At 32.9% G+C, this 13,383-nt stretch overlaps 1 protein-coding gene across 2 annotated transcripts in view; it reads right to left on the reverse strand.

The window, feature by feature from the left end:
* LOC125812687 (tRNA(His) guanylyltransferase 1-like) overlaps positions 1-13,383 on the reverse strand; it is an 81,737-nt gene that overhangs the window by 7,930 nt on the left and 60,424 nt on the right. For both annotated transcript variants that reach the window (XM_049492178.1, XM_049492177.1), the window contains exons 2-6: positions 3,346-3,468; positions 2,930-3,061; positions 2,798-2,842; positions 1,275-1,444; positions 1,099-1,184 (exon numbers count right to left, since the gene is read on the reverse strand). In XM_049492178.1, the coding sequence (XP_049348135.1) occupies positions 1,099-1,184; positions 1,275-1,444; positions 2,798-2,842; positions 2,930-3,061; positions 3,346-3,449 (537 nt within the window). In that variant the 5' untranslated portion in view covers positions 3,450-3,468. The remainder of the gene's footprint in view (positions 1-1,098; positions 1,185-1,274; positions 1,445-2,797; positions 2,843-2,929; positions 3,062-3,345; positions 3,469-13,383) is intronic.

The raw sequence follows: 13,383 nt of genomic DNA on the forward strand, positions 1-13,383 counted from the left end.
AAAAACCACCTGCTACTATACCTGGCAAGTTCGGCCTGGACCAGAACTGGCACACTTGATCTCTGGCCCAGGGAGATGGTCTGGTTCACAAACCGGACCCTTTCGTAAGAGGCCGGTCTGGGCCAGTAAATTCAGAAGAGTGGTGGACCTGACACCAACTCCTGATTCCTAACCACTATGTGATCTGCTAGTGGGCCAATCCGAGCTTCTTCTTTTTAACTTCATTCTACTTTTCTTCTTTATATAATTTTTAACATTATATTTATTTAGGGGTCGTTTGGTAGCTGGATAGAGTTATACATGTATTCGTAATATGGGTATTAGTTATGTCGTTATTAGTAATGTGTGTATTAGTTATGCAGGTATTAGTAATGTGAGTATTAGTTATGTAGGTATTAGTTATACAAGTATTAGCTCTGCAAGGTTTAGTTATGCATAAATTATTCCTTTGGATGTTGGTTTTTTATATTAAAAATTAGTAAAATTAAATATTTTTTAAATTATAACATTTTTTTACAATTATATTCTTTCCTTCTTTAACTTTGTATTTAAATTAAAACATTTCTTTGATTATGTAAAAGAAGAAAGTAGTCAAGTGAAAATGATAAGGGTAATATTGTCTTTAACTTTTTATCCATGTATTAGCTATACCCGTCTTAATTATTCCACCTTCTACTCCGCATAAATAATACACAAATTTACTCATAACTTATACATATATTAGTTATGACAATTTCAAAATTGTCAACCAAACGTCGTATAAATTTTATACATGAATAACTTTTTTCTTATCCACCTACCAAACGCCGTATTAATTATATACATGAGTAACTTTTTTCTTATCCACCTACCAAACATCATATTAATTATATACATGAATAACTTTTTCTTATCCACCTACCAAACGTCGTATAAGTTATACAAACTCTAATACATGGATAAAACTTGTTTATCCAGCTACCAAACGACCCCTTAGTGTTAACTAAAATTTGAAATTGAAGAAGAATAATATTGAAGAAAAATACCGTAAATACGCATGCCGTATTATTGAGGAAACAATTCAATTTTTTACTCTCCAACTTGAGTTAATTACAGCACCTTCAGAATCTCTTTCGCCTCCTTTTCTGACTTTCCAGAAAACACCAGCTTCCACAAACAAGTATTGTATTGATTGCTTATATGACCTGTAAGAACCAATATCCTTCAGCATCAGATTTTAAGAATTCAACTCCTCCAGTAACTATTAATTGGAAATATTCAATACGAGAACTCACATTCTGTCTGTCTCCATAGAAGATATGCCTGAAGAACCTCCATTGATGCACAGTTGATAACTCGTGAATGGAATGATGGAGGCACACTTAACTCATTTTGAGAAAAGAACTCTTTCCATTTGGTTACATATGTAGATGAGAAGAAAGACACAATAATGGATAGTATTTTGCTGCACGTTGAAGTTTCTGGTCAGCTTAGAAAAATCATGAGCAACTTCATCTCAAATGAAGAAACAAAGATTATTTTACATCTCTCTTTTCTTTGTCTTCTTGACTAAATCAAGAGGGATATTTTGTATCTTATAATCCATTTTACTCAACTCCACATAAGTAGCTTGAAAACAAAAACATATATATGGTGGTCATCTTAGTGAGAAGACAAATGTGTGGACAGCCAAGCTGACCACGCCTTAAGATTGTCCTAGTGCTTTCTTAAGAAAAGTTTGTGATCAATCTCTATATTTCCCTAATACTGTTTACTATGCATTTCCTCAAGCCAACTACCACAAGGGCCTATAGTGATTTGGAGCTGATTTTCCTTCTCATTAACAAAATCTCAAAAATGATTATAAGAGAACAAGAAATATATAGCCTAGCTCAACCCCCAAAGCTAGCTCATGAGGGAAGGATTGATCAAGACCATATAAGGAGACCAAATTCCTTAATGCCCACCGATGTGGGACTCAACACCCCCGCACGTCAAGGACTCGACATTTGGAGAGTGGGCAATATAAGAGGGGGGTCCAACATCGAAAACAATGAATTGGGTTGGACCTAACCTAGTACCATGATAAAGAAATGGACCTTGGTTCTAACTCAACCCCAAAAGCGCTCATGAGGGGATGATTGTCAATGTCCATATAAGTAAACCATCAATCCATTCCCCAATTAATGTGGGACTCTAACCCACTTTAACAAGAACATGCTAAAGAAGGGGAATCAAACGACAGTTCAAACTGGTATAGACATGGCGGTTAAGAGAAAGAGATAAAAAGTTGATAAACTATCCAAGAGACAGCAGCATCCCTGAGCATAATTGAATTACCTTCACTGTTAGAGACTGGTTATATAATATACAGTTCCTCAGCAGTCAGCACTAGGACAATGTAACAGTCAAGTTTAAAATAATGACAGATTGTTGGTGTCGGGAATCCAAAAAAAATTGCTGAGATGATGATCTAAAATCAAAGACAAATTGGACATGATCTAGCAAACCAACTGCTGAGGAAGAGACTTGTATATTGTAGTTAACAGAAAAGATGATTCTAGTTGAATCACATACAAAGTTATCATGCAATGTTCAAAGAGTGTTCAAGAAGCATAAGACAAGCAAAGTAAACAGGTATAGTTTTATCACTACTCAAACATGAGTCAATGCAAGAGCAAGAATTTTGTACCGTACCAGCGGTATATGAATACTAACAAGACAAAGTGCATCATTCAAATTACTCTTCCTAAAGAGCCAAAATAATTATTGATAAACATTGATAACAAATTCTTGAGATATGAAATAGGTTACAAACCTTGCTCGTCTCTGGTAAAATGTGGTTTCCTTCTTCAAAACAAAACTGCATAAATCGTTGTACCACATTGTCAAGCTTTTCAAGGGGGAAGAAAAAGGGAATAATTGTCTAATAGTAAGAAACGCATCATACCTGTACTCATCATTAAATCCATATGCAAATATAACATCAGAGAAGTTCTCTAATACCTTAATAGCACAAGCATTCATCAAGTTCAAGGCTTTATCATCATTCGGCTTCTCAAATCCATGCTTCTCCGAGAAACTAAACATATACAATGCAAATTAGAAAATCAAATACCCCAAAAACCCAAAACAGAATCCTTTTTCTCAAGCAGCAAGAGTATATTCACAAGATATACCAACACCAATTGACAAGAACTAGCACTTAACCTGAACACAGACCTATACTTCAATAGAATTTTAACTGGATATCTTTTGATTTCAACACCTTTACCTTAATTACTAAACTAGGCTTAATTTGCAGAAAGATAAGAACACAAAATATAAAGGCACGTGCAAACCATAAACATTTAAACATCTCATTACCAGCCAAAGTCGCGGCCATCAATTTGAACGACAATGATGTTTGGGTACATTACTTCGTCTTCCACCTCAAACCATTTCACGTATTCATACCTGCTGTTCGCCATTCCCAAATGCCACAACAATCTGATTGAAACAAAAGATTTATGTGAAGTAATATATGTCACAAAAACCTATTTTTTCTCAATGGAATTTCAACAAACCTATGTGATGTTAATCAATTCAATTTAATACTATCACAATTAATATTCAATAACAATCATGATTATTCAACCATTGTTCGAAAAAAAGTTATTATTCACAGTCACACAGTTTAATCCATAATTCTCTATTGGAAAACCATGTCCGTTTTATCACCCACACACTAGCCAATAAAAACTCTACAAAGCCATCCAAAACGTAAGATATGTCTACATCAGCATATATTTGCATTACCTATCAACAAACCAATTAACAATCCTTAAAGATGAAAACTTTAAACTAACACACACACACACTGTTTAGCTCATTTGTTATATCAAATACATCCAAAAGTAAACATAGTTTCAGGGAGCTAATACCAAGGAAAAAGGAAAAACTGAAAACTGTATTACATATGAATTCAAAAAAAAAACGATACTACGGCAAGGTACCTGACACTACTTCGCCGGCAGAAGGTCGACGGAGGACGGACGGCGGCGAACGGCTGTGGACGGTGGACGGTTGACGGAACTATGGACTTAGGCGCGCTGGGGTAAGGGTTGTCATGTGATTATTGTTTTTATTTTTGCTGAGGTATGATTATTTGTTAATTCTTATTGCCGTTTAATCACGATTTTTTTTTTTTGAAAATTAATGTTTGATCGTAAGAATTTTAAATAAAAAATTGAGTTATATATAAAACTAGTCTACAACAAAGCAACCTGAGTCCATCGGTAGCAGACAGACTTAAATGCGGTAATCAAGCAGGTGGCATCTTCTCTGTTAAGTTGAGCTACCAGAAAATGTGCTCTTGCAATCCCATGCTTGACAACTGGCCTTGGAAGCTCATATGGAAAGCAAAAATTCCTCCCAAGGTCATTTCTTTCACCTGGACAGTCCTGAATGAGGAATGCCTCACTCAGGATAATCTGATAAAGAGGAAAATTCAATTCACTCACAGATGCTATATGCGTAAAGTGGAAGCTGAAAGCCCTGGCCATCTTTTTACTTCAGATCTATGAAGCATGTTTTTGTGCATTTATGGCCTCAAATGGATCACTCCTCACTCATTAAGGGAAGCATACTTGAGTTGGTGCTTATGGAGAGTTGATAAATCCATCAAGCACAAATGGAGAATGATACTTGCTTGCATTTTTTGGAGTATTTCGACAGAAAAGAATAGGAAATGTTTTGAAGGGATCTCAACTCCTATAGGCTCTATATATTTATTTTGAAATAGGTGACTTTAACTCCTATAGGCTCTATAAAAGTTAAATGTATGGCTAGTCTATTTTGCTGGTTCGGTTTATTCCCATCTAATAGTTCAGATCAACACTTAGACTTCAGTAGTTCCCTAGCTCTGGCATAGACAGTTTTTGTGTAGGAGCGAGATGTTTCTGTAAGCTTCAATGTCATATCTTGTAACTACTGCATCTTTCAAAGATATCACTTACTTCACCAAAGAAACAAAAGCTCAACTTTTAGGCAATTCGAGCTGCACACTTCTACCTGCGTAAACTTGGACCTAAAACCATTCAGCTTCATGGATATATACATCACACTATACAACTTCTAGCCCTTCTATTGAGCTATTTTAAGCTTTCTACTCATCAATTCAACTCAATTTTCTATTATAGAGAGAAAAAAAAAAGAGTCCAAAGCTTCACACGAATGCTATGCATAAAACCTGAATAGAAATTAAATAAAAAAGATACAATCTTTAAGATGCCCTCCGAAGAGCTATCTTTCACCCACCATCACCTTACACAGATGAAAACTTCTCACGTTTTTCTCAAATATCAACGTCTACCAAACAAATAAACCCAGAATGCAACATCCCCATACAAAAAAAGAACCAATTGAATTAGAACAGAAATGCTGGGGAACCTCAATTGGGAGTCCTTTTGAGCAAAGCTTAAAAATGAAAAGACTCTTACTTTTCAAGAAACCACTCAAATTGGTTTGATCAGATTCTTGTTTCAAGCTTTCTGAAATGTAACTCCCAAGTTTTCCTCTTCTACAAGAGCTGTTTTCCCATGTCGGTCCAATTCGCCAGCAAGGTGCCTCCCAGCTGCTACTGGATAAAGGGTAATTCCCACTACAGAATGCTATAAATGGAGTAAAACTGAATTTTCTGAAAGAGAGCCGACAAGGTAGTAGTGTCGGAGCAATTGAATTTTGCTATTAAGTTATCAATTTCGCTCTCTGCAATTGGGGGTTTTTTTGGGGGATGGAAGAAAGGGGTGAATAATGAAGAGAGGGACTAATTTGATTAATTTGGATTCTTTTTGTTGGGAACAAAACAAAAAATACATAAAATAGGAATAAGCATTTTTCATTTTTGTTCTATTTTTTATTTTATTACAAAATCATTTCAAGTGTCTAGATTTAGTTAGTTTTTGATCATTAATTTCGAATTAGATTTTTATCTTTGAATATTTATTTGGCTAAAAAAAATTTATTGTATTTTAGAAATTTAATTTTCAAATATTTACTGACTAGTGTACTTGGCCGCGCTTCGCGCAGTTATGAAAAGAATTAAAATAAAGTTACATACTAATATCAATAATTACTTTAATAAAAGGAATTTTTTATTAATCACATAATTTCATAGAAGAGAAGTTATGCAAAATATTTAGGTTAAATATGAAATTCATTAAGAAATCAATATATGTGAACTTCGAAAAGTTAAATATTAAAAATAAATTTCATAGAGAAAAAGAGAAGGTAATATTAGAACTACTGAAATGTAAACTTGAGATGTGATATTTTTTTCTTTTTTATTTTTGGGATCTTTTAAGTATAATTTATATATATATCTATGTAAACTTGAGATATGGTCGTTCTTTTATGCTTCTTTGTAATCTTTTTAATTATATTCTTAGTATAATTTTTCAATAATGTGTAATTCAGATTGCCATTAATAGTTATTATCCATGACTATATTGTTAGCCAACACTATTTTTAATAATTATCCACAATTACTATTACTTGTCGTCGTCATCACCGAATCATCACATGTTTTAATTATTTTTATTGTACAATATTAGATTAATTTAATATTTGATTAATAACTTTTTAATAATTAAATTTTAAAGAAAAAAAGTTTACATATTTAAATAATGAAAAATAACAATCTTAATTAGTTAGATTCCATATCTTAATATATTATTATTATAAAAGTGAGAGATGAATTTACCTGAACAAATAAAAAAAAATTGAAGAGTGTATCATTATAATATAATCAAATTATCTAAGAATTACATAGAGGTCTAAAGAGAATAAATTAAATATTTTTTTAAAAAAAACTCAGGATTTATATCTTCACGAACACAAACAAATACTATTAAGTGTATGATTTCAACAAAGAAAGAGTTGTAATTATATTAGACATATCAAATTAAGAATGTCTAACCATTTTCATTATAGATATATCTCCTATAATCTGCAAAATATGATTAAATAAGTTAAAAAATTATCTAGCAAAAGAAGAAAAAAAAAAAGAATAAGGAGAAAATTGTGTTTAATCATAGATCCTCCTACACATATAATAATTTTGACAAAACATAAATAACTCAAAAGAAATAATATTATTGTCACGACCCAAAACAAGTCGTGAGTGGCACCCACACTTAACCTCCTAAGTGGGCGAACCAAGGAACTTAAACCCCAACATATATCAATAATTCAACTCCAAATAACAATAAAATGCGGAAGCTCACAACTTGTTAAAGTAACCAATCAAATCAACCTCTAAAGTCTATTACACCTTATCCCCAAAACCTGAAAGTCATCACATCAAGGACATCTAATCTTTAAATACTAAGTCTAAGAGTATTAAAGACACCAAAATAAATGAATAAAATAGTTTATGTCCGAAAACTAATGACATTATGCCATGACCAAGAGAATCCAACACAAGATCGAATAAATAGCTCACCCTTAAACCTGATATGCTGAGACTGGCTAGAGCTAAGGGCGAGTCAAATTCGTTGGTACACTAGCTGCACTCCATAAAAGGAAAACAAAGAAAAATACAAGTAGGGCTCAGTACGGGGCAACATGTACTGAGTAGGTATCATCGGTCAACCCAAAATAGAAACTAATATACAATGAATAATAGTATAAAGTCAACTATAGCACTTAGCAGGTGATAAGAAACCACAACATGAACAAGTGACAGTTGAAGCAAGTACGTAATCAATCACAATGTCAAGCACACACATGAGGACTCATGCCTCCACATCACACTCGTTTGGGAAATGCGTTCATTGAGATTGAGTACATTAAGTTAATTCAATATATTTTTCCTTTAAAGTTGTCGTGTCAGAACGTGACACTCCGATCCAATTATACTGTGTCGGAACGTGATACTCCGATTCAATAATACCATGTCGGAACGTGACACTCCGATCCAAAAATACCGTGTCGGAACGTGACACTCCGATCCAATAAAATTATTAATTTATCATTTATTATCACCACTTTTCAATTCATTAATAATATTACATCAAGCCTTCTTTATTCAAGGCATCACTTCGATAGAGAGGTTTTCAGATTATAAATCTCACGGTCTCAGGATTTTAGACCAATCACAAACCACACAACCAAGCCACACAATCACACAGTCAAGTATATAGAAAACTTCACAATATCATTCAATGCATATCAATCGCTATTAAGAGTTTATCTATCAAATAGAATAAACCATAACCTACCTCCACCGAAGAACCGAAGTGAAAAAGCTACTTCTCCAATACCTTTCCTTTCCTCAATGCCTCCGAACCCTTCCAATCTATCAATTATATGTGCATAATTCGTAAGTTAACGAGTCCATAAACACTCAAACTATAATCAATTTTCTAAAGTTCAAGCCTAAGGATTTTCTAAATTCTTCCAATTAGCATAATCTTTAATGAAATTTAAAATAATACGAGATACCTAATATTTAATTACATATCTCAATACATCAAAATATAATTTATAATAAGATGAAGACATTTTAATGTTTAAAAGTTCAAGCCACTGGTTACGAAACCAGTGGCCATGAACACCTCTACCTATACACCCACACTTAATACTCCAATTCTTTACATGATTAATGTTCTGGCCTAACTTTTCTCTCAGCATTCATCTAACATCAAATACTATACAAATGCACACTTCCACTTTATAATATAATAATAGTAAATAATTAAAGTTGAGGCCACTGGTTACGAAATCAGTGGCAGACAAACTAACAGCGATCCAAACCCAATTCAATTACAACGCCCAGAACCAAATTTGATAAATAATCATAGTACAACCTCATTAATGTTTGGTCTCCACCTTCCAATCACAATGCACCATTAATATTCAATTGATATCCTTATATAGCCATAGTGTTTTACAATATAATAATCATATGACAATACAATAAGATAAGGACCACCAAATTACAAGTAACTCGATTCGGAGAACTAAGTAGATAACCCAAAGCATACCAAATTTGTCAGTTTAAGTTTACACTTTCATTAACATCATACGAATAATAATAATAATAATAATAATACTATATTCAAGCAACCATTAACATTGGCAGGGAATAGATTTCAATTGAAATTTGTTTACCTGCGATAGATCTTATCGTTCTCTCCTCTAAGGGTTTGTGCCGCAATCAGTTTGTGTTATGACTAAAAATTAATAAACTCCTTAACTTATTTTCCTATATAGGTCAGACTTAGGGTATTAAAATCAATTATGGACTTGACCCATTAACCAACTAATATAAATTAATTATTTCATAAATATTCGCCAACTAATAAATTATTAAAACTACCCCATTAATTTTATAATTATAGTTACAAATAGTCCAAAATACTCATTTACAATCTATCGAAAGAGTCTTTTATGCAATAAAAAGTTCTAGTACTCAAAACGACCAAAATGGTCGTTACAATAATAGAAACATTACTTCTTAAGCACCTAAAAAAATAAAGGATAATCAAAATATATAGCTCAAAATCCATTAATCTCCACATCTGGATGATTTCATTCCATCCTATATACAAGAGTCAAAAAATAATAACAAATAGATTATTAGTCCTAAAATGAATCTCAAAGATAACAAAACAAAATAATTTATCTAGAAGAAACAAAAATATGCTTTGACATATTAGCCTTACTTGCTAATTAAAAGTAATATATGAAATCATATTTGGAAAAGATAATGCACCTCAAAGCTTACAAATATTGTAACATGTCTGCCACTAATTCTCTAACCAAAGATGACTACAAAATAACACACAATTTTAGTGTGATTTTATAGTGTTAATATAACCTTCCACACTAAATAATTAGAGGTTATGAATATGAAAGACTTGAGAGGTTATGAATATGAAAGGTTTGGGAGTTATGAATATTATTAATACTGATTCAAGAATAGAATTTATATAATTGAAGAGGTATAAATTAAGAAGATGATTTTGTAAGAAAAAAATAATTGAAAGAAATAAGAAAAAATGCCAAGAAAAAGAGAAAGAAAAAAAATATGAGTGGAGGCCATAGAGAGGTGCCACATCACCTTCTCTATGTTCCTCCTTTATATATATATATATATATATATATATATTTGAAAGAAAAAAACAAGTAAGAAAATTTGAGTCACTTTTATCACATTAAAAATAGAGTAAATTTTAGGTTTAGCAAACATAAAAATCATATTTGTATGTTATAACTATAGTTTGTATAATTGCGCTCCATATCAAACTTTATATTTTATATGGCTATTAATCTGTATATTTCGGTATACATATACATAAAAAATATGGTCTATTTGTATATTTTAGTATACAAATGGGTCCTGCATTTGTATATTTTGGTATACAAAAGGGTCCTGCATTTGTATATTTCGGTCTATTTGTATATTTTGGTATACAAACAAAAGGGTCCTGCATTTGTATATTTCGGTCTATTTGTATATTTTGGTATACAAATGGGTCATGCACGTAACACCTCGCTATTTGAAAGAACTAGAAAAAATTAGAATTTGGAAGAAACCGTTTTTGGAAATAATCAAATTTGGAAAGTTTGACAAAATTAAGCTAAGGATGAGTTTTTGGTCAACTTCAAACGACCATAACTCCTAGCTCAGGATGAGTTAGGTGTGCTACAAGATACGGTAGGAAAGATCTTTGAATTATGTTTCCAACACTGCCAAGTTTTCTCAATTTAGAGTTCGTATGAGGAAGATATGCTCATTTGAAGTTGGGTTGTCTAGATAAGGAAAGTCAAAACGAGAATTTTTTAAGGGTATTATGGTCTTTTCACTACCCAAATAATTAAATTTGTTTTTTGGTAATTAAGTTGAGGTCTCAACTAATGGGATTCATTTTACGCTATTAAAATTAAGTTAGGGTTTTGAGAGAAGAGAAAAAAAGAGGAGAAAAAAGAAGAAGAAGAAGCAAGGAATCGCCAAGTTCTTGAAGAATTGCTTGTGGATTTCGCCAAGGGTTGATCCCTACGAGGTATGTGAGAACACATATCATTGAGTTAGTTCACCCACGCGCCAATCATGATTCAATTCAGCATAATTGTGTTCTTAAAAGAAAAGATTATGAGTTCTTGATGAAATTTGTTTAAGTTTCGTTTGAATCTTGATTATAAGTTTTGGAGGAGTTCTTAGGAGTGATTTGGTGAGATTTAAGGCTGTTTTGAAGTGGGTACTTGTATACTTTGGTTGTGTATTGGATTCTAAGCGTTTGAGAAAGAAACTAATTGAATTTAGAGGGTTTAGCGTTGAAAAACGAGCAAAAAAAATTGTCAAAAACCTGGGGAGGGGGCTGGGGTACCGCGCCACTCAGAGCTCCCCAAATAAATCTCTTAAGTTTGGGCTTCGGGGAGCCGCGCCAGCAAGTGCGCCCCAACCCAACTTCTGAAGTTTGCTCTCTGGCGCCCCGCGCCACTCAGAGCGCCAGGGACGCCAGGTCATATACCCTTTCCCACTCTTTTCCGTTTGAGTTTCCTAGCAACGTACCTAAGTTTTCTAGTTGATTTCTACACTCTAAGGTATGTCTAAACACCATGAAATCATCCATAAACATGAGATCATGAGCCTTGAATCCATAATCCAATTCAAGGAAAGTTAAGAGTCAAGTCAAAAGAAGTTCATAGAGTATTCCAAAAGTTTTTTACAAATGGTTTAACTTTGTTTAAAGGCTTGAGTTTTGAGTTGAGTAAGGAGTAATAGTTAAGTTCATTTCAGATTAACAGGAACTAAGTATTCCCAAGAGTTTAAAATGTTTCACATTTAAACAAGAAAGGAAACACCGATTTTTAAGAGAGCTTTTAAGCTAGTTTTTGAGTAATTACCTCAAACCACAAAAAAAGTTTTGTTTTAAAACATATGAGCTGAGTATATTTTTGGAGTTTAGTATTGAGCACCGATATGGGGACGAGTTCATAATAACTCAAGTCTTCATAAACCATGTAGCCATCATGGGTAGAAAGGGTCATACTTTTTAGATGACACCTTAATGTTTTTTAGCATAGACTAGTGGATCTACTTAGTTGAGGCGTTCTATATCACGGCAAGTTATATGACAGTTCTGGCAGAGTGGGCAAGACGTTGTATCATCACATTAGCTCATAGTGATGGTTGTCGGTGGGAAAAATCAATATACTTATAATGTCGAATCAGGATCAACTAGGAGAGAAATAAAGCATTGGGTCGAACTCTTATTTGGTGTCAAGGTAATAGCTATGAATAGTCATCGACTTTCGGGAAAGAGTAGAAGGTTAGAGAAACTCCCATAGAATTATATTACTTTATGATATGAGTAAATTGAGTTGTTATTTCGGTTTAAATGTTTTATATCAATTGCACCTTTACTGTTGTTTTATTTTGCATTTGAGTTGAGTAAAGCCAAGATAAATGATCTTTTCAAATTCATTTCAAGCTTATGTCATGTTTAGTTTTCCCCTCGTATGCTCGTACATTCAATGTACTGATGCCATTTGGCCTGCATCTTTTCATGATGCAAATACAGGTAATCAGGATGAACATCCAGCGCGACGTTGATCCAATTGAGCACTCAGAGTCAGTTGGTGAGCCTCCTTGCTTTTTGGAGGACCCGTTTTTACATTGTTTTCAGTATTTCAGTTGTTAGGATGATCGGGGGTTTTGTCCCGACATTCCTCATTGTTTTAGAGGCTTCATAGACGGATAGTTATAGTTCTCTAGTATGTCCATTTTAGTTGTTTATGTTAAGACAGTAAGTTGTCATTTTGGCTAGTCGAATGTTCTTTTTAAGACATTCCAAGTTATTGCATGAGTTATCTTTTGAGGTTGTTCCTTATTATTTAAGTCTTCTGCTACAAGTTAAGTCAGGCCAAGGGTTCGCTTGGGGCCATCAATGGTTCTCGAGTGCCAATCCCGCCCAGGGTGTAGGCTCGAGGCGTGACACTATATTTGTATATTTTGATCTGTTTGTATATTTCGGTATACAAATGGGTCCTGCATTTGTATATTTCGGTATACAAATGGGTCCTGCATTTGTATATTTCGGTATACAAATGGGATGGCAAAAAACATGGAATGTTTGCTGCGAATTACAAATAAAATAAACTATGACTATAACATTTAATTTGAATTAATAATTTGTTATTTCATACAATTTTCCTAAAAAAATATATGTGGACTGAGAGTAATCTTAGTTTAACATTAATTAAAACATATATGAATCAATAGTATAACAAAGGACAATATAACCCTTTTCCATATACTAATTATTTCATAATTAATTATTATGTTATTTAATTTTGATACTTGTTTGATTTATGAAATGTTGTGAATTAATAATTAAGATATGAAAATTGAGTTTG

This window comes from Solanum verrucosum, unplaced genomic scaffold (genome assembly GCF_900185275.1).
Source record: "Solanum verrucosum unplaced genomic scaffold, falcon-dt-bn FXZP01000275.1, whole genome shotgun sequence".
Taxonomy (NCBI): domain Eukaryota; kingdom Viridiplantae; phylum Streptophyta; class Magnoliopsida; order Solanales; family Solanaceae; genus Solanum; species Solanum verrucosum.